The sequence below is a fragment of the Diabrotica undecimpunctata genome, chromosome 4 (genome assembly GCF_040954645.1).
Source record: "Diabrotica undecimpunctata isolate CICGRU chromosome 4, icDiaUnde3, whole genome shotgun sequence".
NCBI classification, from domain to species: Eukaryota; Metazoa; Arthropoda; class Insecta; order Coleoptera; family Chrysomelidae; genus Diabrotica; species Diabrotica undecimpunctata.
The window spans coordinates 67,198,246-67,205,570 of record NC_092806.1 but is presented as its reverse complement, the minus strand read 5'-3'; the positions used below and the strand labels follow the sequence as shown (position 1 = coordinate 67,205,570).

General features: G+C 33.4%; 1 protein-coding gene across 1 annotated transcript in view; it reads right to left on the bottom strand.

Moving 5' to 3' along the window:
- Nucleotides 1-5,356: 5,356 nt before the first annotated feature.
- The window catches only part of Gar1 (Gar1 ribonucleoprotein), a 32,783-nt gene continuing 30,814 nt past the window's right edge, over nucleotides 5,357-7,325 (bottom strand). Inside the window, exon 3 of the mRNA XM_072529648.1 lies at nucleotides 5,357-5,773. Within this exon, the coding sequence (XP_072385749.1) occupies nucleotides 5,435-5,773 (339 nt within the window). The 3' untranslated portion in view covers nucleotides 5,357-5,434. The remainder of the gene's footprint in view (nucleotides 5,774-7,325) is intronic.

Below are 7,325 nucleotides of genomic sequence, written 5' to 3'. Positions count from 1 at the left end.
GCATATTTAACCTCTTCTTCAGTTGTTCGAAATCATCCGTCTCCTCTACGGCTATGGTCTGAAGCACATCTAAGGCATCTCCTCGAAAAGCGATAGTTAGGTTTACAGCCTTTTCTTTTTCAGACCATCCATTCGCTCTTGCAGCTGATTCTAACTGTTTCATGTAGTTGTTCCATGACGATTTTCCGTCGAAAGTTGGGACTTTCACATGAACAGAACCTCCACTTCCTTCAAATTTCGGCCGTATTTCCAACTTACATTTCGTCTCGTCTTCTTCTGTCTCTACTGTAATTGGATTGTTTCCTCTCTCTGCTGTCCCTGTTTCATCCATCTTCCTCTCCATCTCTTTCCATATCTTTTCTTCGAAGGCCAACATATCGGCAGCTTTGCTTTAACTTGATCTTTTAACGAAGACATTCTATCGTCGAGGGCAGACATCTCAGAAGTGACTTTAGAGATGTTAGCCAGAAACTTTACTCTCCAGAGAAAAAATCTCGTTAGAAACTTTGTTTTCTAATGAAGCGATGTCGCCGGAAACTTTCGAAATATCACCAGAAACTTTGCGAAAAGACTGGAAGGTCACGCCATACTGTTTTTTTTTTTAGCCGAGGGAGACCCGTTGATCTTCTTACTAGAAAATACTCGAATGAATAAGGATATGAGTAATATATATGTTTACAGTTTTGAGTCATATGATGCGTCATTATCTATCGTAATAATATGTATACAATTTAATTTAATTAGTGAATGTAGTAACTCGCGTGAGGGCAGCTGTGGCTGTATCCTCTGCAATAGAGAGGTATTATTGTGCAATGGGATCGGGAAACCACAGTGAGCATTTATCGATTGATACGATGGTAAAAAAGAGGAGTTGCCTCCGGGATGTCAATGTGTTCATCAGGTTGTCTTTTGAATACATTGCCGATGGATGAGCAGGCAGTTTTCAAGATATTTTGGGCTCTGAAGTTTTGAGAGAGAGCCTCTCATTGATGGGCTGGTATTCGACAGTTGATGAATAAGGGCGGAGGGGTAGTCGCGTCGTTTTTTGTTTACTCTACGCAGGATTCCCCGTTCCAATCCCAGCAGTCTTTGTGTGAGGTAACGGTGGATCGAAATACCGATCATCGGCCTGATGAATGTTTTGTAAGTATAGTATTTTTCATATAAAATTGCGTGCCCGTCACAATTTATATAAAGTGACGTCACTTATATTTAAAATTTCCAGAACGTCAACCTTAGAGTTCAAATTTTCCTAACACAGCTAATAATACGAAACCCATACGGAACTGATCGATCTTTCATAGGCGTGAACATGGTATAATAATCAGAAAAATACAATCATCATTATATTGCGAATTTTAGAATTATATTGATTAAATAACCAAAAACATTTGTTATTATTACTAATATAAATTTTATGAAATAACTCTTTAAATCAAATATTCTACAAAATAATAATTTTAATTAAATATATTAGACAGATGTACGCAACTGATATGGGAATACTTCAAATTTTTTGACAGTTCAGCGTGTGGTAAAATTATTTAAAGTGTTGCCGTTTTTTTAGAGTAACAATTTTGTTTATGTTTTGATTTCTTAAGTAGACTTTACACTACATGATTTTATCATATGACAATATCATATGAGATTTGTTATGATTCCTCGTTTCTATGATGTTTTAAAAAATCGTGTTTACACTGCATGATAAGTTATGACTTATGATATGAGTGACAATGAGTGAGGTTTTCTTGATTTTTCTTTCTGTTTATGGTCATAGAGATATTGGACACAGTATAGGTATCAACTATTAGATTTTGAAACCATTATAATGGAAAATAAATCGTTGATTGCATTGACTTCCCGACTTTTAATAATAACACGCCGGCAACAACTGCGTACAGATTACAGCAGTAAGAAGAAAAAGATCAGACACCTTTGGGCTTGCAGGTGGCTCTTACGAAGAAATCGTGGACAGGGTATATCAAATTTATTGTTGATATTATACCAAATTAAAAATAATTAATAAAAAAACTAAACTAAAAGTATGACTAAGAAGACTATAAAACACTAAACTAAGAATAAAATAAACTAAATAAATAATAAAAGAAAAATACGATACAATAGCACACATTAGATAATAGGTTTAATATCAATGCAATAAACAAAAAATAAATAAATAAATAAAGAATGTTGTCTCTTGGTAAGGGAATGTCGCTGAATTGACATAAGAATAAGGCGCGATATTCAAATATGATTTTATCATGCGGAATAGGCACCGTCCTATTCTCCTGTGACAAGCTATGACGAGCCGCATGACAGTGCTTATGACAAAATCATATGACAAATCACGCAGTCTAAACATGTAAATTTCACTTTATGACCAAATCATATGACAAATCACATGATAAATCATGTAGTATAAAGTGTGTATTACACAAGTTGATCATAATATATTAATATATTGTATTTATAAATACATATTAAATTTAGATTAATAGCTTTAAAAACTAATTATTGTTGTGTATTGTGATTATGCTATGCCAAAACAACTAAATAGTCTGTAGAAAGCTAATAAGCTTTCATATAACATAGATTATTTTAAACAAGAAATAATGGCAGGACGTTTTTATTATTATAATGCTCTAAAGTGGTAAGTTTCAAATTTAGAATATATAATTTTGTATTAAAATGTTTTCTTATGTATTTTAGTGTGTTGCAATAATTTTAAAACTAAGTGTATTTACTGTTAATATAATAGTTCGACAAATAGTTAACATTTTAAAAATTCCTCACTTACTAACTATTCTGATGTTTTGGCAACGTTGTGGGGTTCTGACGTCGTAAATCTTGAATGACGTGACGCATTTTTATATGAAAAATACTATGTGTATGAGTGTACGTGGATGTGTCCTTCCGAACTTACCACAAAGAGCATTGAGTAGAGCGACTCTGCTCCTAGCCTTGTTACAGGCTATGTCCAGAGCGGTCATCCAGTTTAGTGTTTGTGTAAACACACCGAGGTACTCAATCCGGTCGCGGAGTTATAGTCGGTCGCTCCAGAGTCTCAGGTTGTTTCTTCCGGCTATGTTGAGTGTGGTGAATCTGCTGCGACTGGAGTATCTGAAGAGAATCATTTGAGTTTTATTTGGGTTAGGTGTTACTCTCCATCTCTTGCACCACCTGTCGAGTGATTTTGAGTATTTTCCTCTTCCCTAGGTTCAATGGACCGGCCAGTCCCTAGACTTTAAAACGTGGAAAACTATGAATCGGATAAGAACGGGGGTCGCTCCAGTAAAATCAAACATGGCAAAATGGGGAAAATCGACCAAGATTATGTGAACTGTGACTGTGGAGAAACACAGAATATGGAACATCTTACATACAGAAACTGTCCTCATCGATGTACCCTCGAAGATTTGTGTCTCGCGAACAAAGATGGAACCGACGTAGCCCGATACTGGGCCGCAATTTTATGAATGACATATCCGGACATGATAAAGTAAAGTAAGTACTAAAGTAAATAGTTTCTAATACATATTAAATGAAATGACAATACGCTTATACTTTTTTACATACATCAGTAGAATAAATAATAAAGTGTTTGACATCAAACAATTTACGTTTTATATCAAATTATCAAAATAAAATAAATTTTACTTAGAAACCAAATTACAAAATAGTTAAACTGAACTAGCTAAACTTTTTGTCAAAGTAAGTGTTGGTCAGGTACACCATTTTCTTTAATGGCATTTATTAATATGTTCCATAAAAGATCCTCTCATATTAAATTGGTGCGAAAAAACTGCTGCAGTATTTATTTCTTCCCAAAGTTAGTTTCCAGTGTTTATGGGATTTTTGTAGATATGTTGTTTCATTGCGTTCTATACACCAAAATCAAGCTGATTAAATTCTAGGCTACGTGGTGGTCAAGGAAAATGACTACCACGACCAATCCAGCGTTCAGGAAAGTTGGTATTTAAGTATGTTCTGACTGTCCTTAAATGTCAGTATAAGTTTTAATGACAATTCTTCCAACAAATCAATAAAATTATTTTGTAAAAAATGTAAATAGTTCTCACCATTCAAATTATAAGGTAACTCACATGTCCCTAAAAAATGATTACCTTAATTCCACACAATACAGTCCAATATGATCCAATCAGTTTATTTGAAATTCATATTGGAAATGCCTTTCTCTCTTAACATGAGGATTTTCAGTGCCCCAGAAATGATTGTTTCTTAAATTAAAAACACCACGACATGTAAATGTAGCTTCGTCCGTAAATCAAGAGTAATCAAGATTTTGGCTGCTTCGGATATTATAGGAAAATACTCGCGGTGTAGAATTTTTAAAACTAAAGTTTTGCTGATTCCTAACGCTAAATATAAACGTCGTCTACTTGGGAATCATCGTCTTGATCAGGCGTAATGATTTTCGGTCGGACTTAGTTACGTTTAGGATGAAATGAACCATTTTCACTTAAATTCTGAAATATATGTTAAAGTTTTGGTGATTATATTGCAGACAATAAAAATAGAAATTATACCTCTCATTAGAAAAATTATTATGCCTCGACATTTGCTGTTCTTTAATAAACCAAAATAAACTAGATATTACAAGTCACTGATTAATCGAAATAAGACTTATTTTTACTTGTCACAAACATTCGTTACATCAACCTACTATGTTAAGATTTCCCACATTGCATTAAATAAGAGGTTGTCTAATCACGACATCAAAACTGGCTTCTCATAAAACATTTAGCAGCAATAAGAAAGCATTTTGTGATATTACACCGGTGTTTTTATAAGAATAAACTATTCATATAAAATACGCACAAATATCAAAACTAAGAATTATTATGCAGCTGATTTGTAAAATGCTATTATCTCAAAAACTGTTGAGTTTTGAAGTTATTTAAGCTTATTAGTTTTATTATAAGTCTGTTATCCTTAGTGGCACACCTTTTATACTCATAGGTTACACTCAACTATATAAAAAGCAATTTCAGTAAAAATTTCAGAACGATCTGTTGAATGTTGAAAAAGTTATGTAGAGAAATGTAACTTATTCTTTAAAATATACACGTAAATCCAGCGTTGTTTCTTGCAATTAACAATTCATCGCCTTACAAACTATTAATTATTTAAAAAAAAATAGCCCGAGGACATTCTAATATACTGAAAAATAGTAGGTATATTTATTGAAAACAACTTCAAAAGATTATTTAGAAGTCATCTGAAGGATAATAAGTCGAAGCGTCTACGAAGTCAAAAATAATGGGGATTTGCCCATATACTTATAGAGAAATCAACACGTAACTTTTTAAACATCTTTTTAAATAAAAGACAAGAGAATACAATATTTTTTTATTAAAAAAACATTTTTCACTTACATATATATACACTTAAAAAATTAAAACTAAAATAACTATTACCATCTCTTGCCCCCACCGCCTCTTCCAAATCCGCCACCACCTCCAGAGTTTCTGTTAAAACCTCCTCCGCCTCCACTATTCCTATTGAATCCGCCACCTCCAAAGCCACCGCGACCACCTCCTCGTCGATCGCCACCAAATCCACCTCTACCACCGCCTCCTCTTCCACCACCTCCGAAACCTCCTCCACCACCGAAACCGCCACCTCCTCGACCTCCTCTAAAACCGCCACCGCGTCCTCCACGACCACCACCGCCTCCACGTTTTTTCACAGAACCAGGAGGTTGTGGAAGAAACCTTTGAAGGGGAAGAAGTTTGGCTGGATCGATGAATAGCTAAAAAAAACAATAGATACAATAATTACTAAGTAGTAGGGCCGCAGATAAGATACATAAAAATATAAGGAAACTAATTACATTTATAGAAACTATATCTTAAAGCAAGTTTTGATTACAAGAAGGGAGAACCCGTGGATACTTTATTATCCACATTAGATATTAGGAACGAAAATAAAAAAGGGTATATATATATATATATATATATATATATATATATATATATATATATATATATATATATAATTAAACCTAGAGCTAAGATTAATACTATCACAGGAATTAATATTAAACTGAAAAGTCTTTCGGGTTGAACCGCGTCGATTATCATTGCGCCGAGCTTTCGACATCCTCTTCGATGTCTTCTTCAGCGCTTCCGAGGTCGCAGTCTCCAGAGCTCCCATACACTACTACACTGATTGTTACGGTTCTGTAACGATAACATTTTTAAATAAAATATAATATGTATTAATAAAAAAAAAAAATAAATAAATAAAGCACGCCGCTGTTCAAATGTTAATAAACGAATTATTTCTGTGGTCATATCAACGGGTTCTTTTCCTAAAGTGTAAGAATAGCTATCTATTGCGTATGATACGAATTAAAGCGAGATGGACATGTCTCGCCCAAATATCAGAACTAGTTTTGCAGCCTATACAAAAATATGGATGGGTTCGTCCAAGGTTACTTAATAGCAAGAAATGAAAAACAAAAAGGGATTCGAGAGAAGACTGGGGAAGTGAAATGTTGTCATGTTGATGAAATGGATTATGCCGCAATTCCGGCAGTTAAAATTTACTTCTAATAATCGTTAATATTAGTTCTAGTGTAACGAACTTAGTATGTACGTTCTGTGTAAAAAGTTAAAGTGCTGAAGGTGAAATGGTAGATGGTTTTTCAACAACTTTTGGAAAAGCAAGGTAGAACATCCATAAGTAGACTATTGTGCTTTCTTTTTCTTTAAAAACCTAGGTTTCGGTAACGCGCTAAGGCCTTTAAGAAAATAAAAAATATACAATAGGACTGAACAAATTTCTCATTAATCCGCAGTTTTTAGTAGTTTTATTCAATCATTTTTGCAATAAATCGTTTATACAGATTGGATTTTACTAAGTTCTACTATTGCATTTAAAAATAGTATTCAGTAAATAAATTAGTATTAACATTAAAATTTAACTATAACTAACCTAACCAAAACCTTTAGGGTTTAAGGATAGGATAGAATTGTCCAGTCCTATCGTATAAATAGGTTGGTACCAATCCTTAGGGTATATAAATGTTTATTTCTTTATGTAGGTATTTAATGATTGAAATACATTATGTCATTTTACCTAATCTACACAAGAATTTGTTATATTATTTTATATTAAACCGACTTTCATAACTTATTGGATTTTATTTCTAGACATAGTTTGTTGTTGGATTTACAGGTTGTCCTATTAGAATATAAAAATTTATATTCAATAATACAGGGTTTCTCAGGGTACCTAGTGATCCGTTAACATTATCAGTTGGTCGTAATTACTGAAACTCTGGGTGGTCCACTAAATCG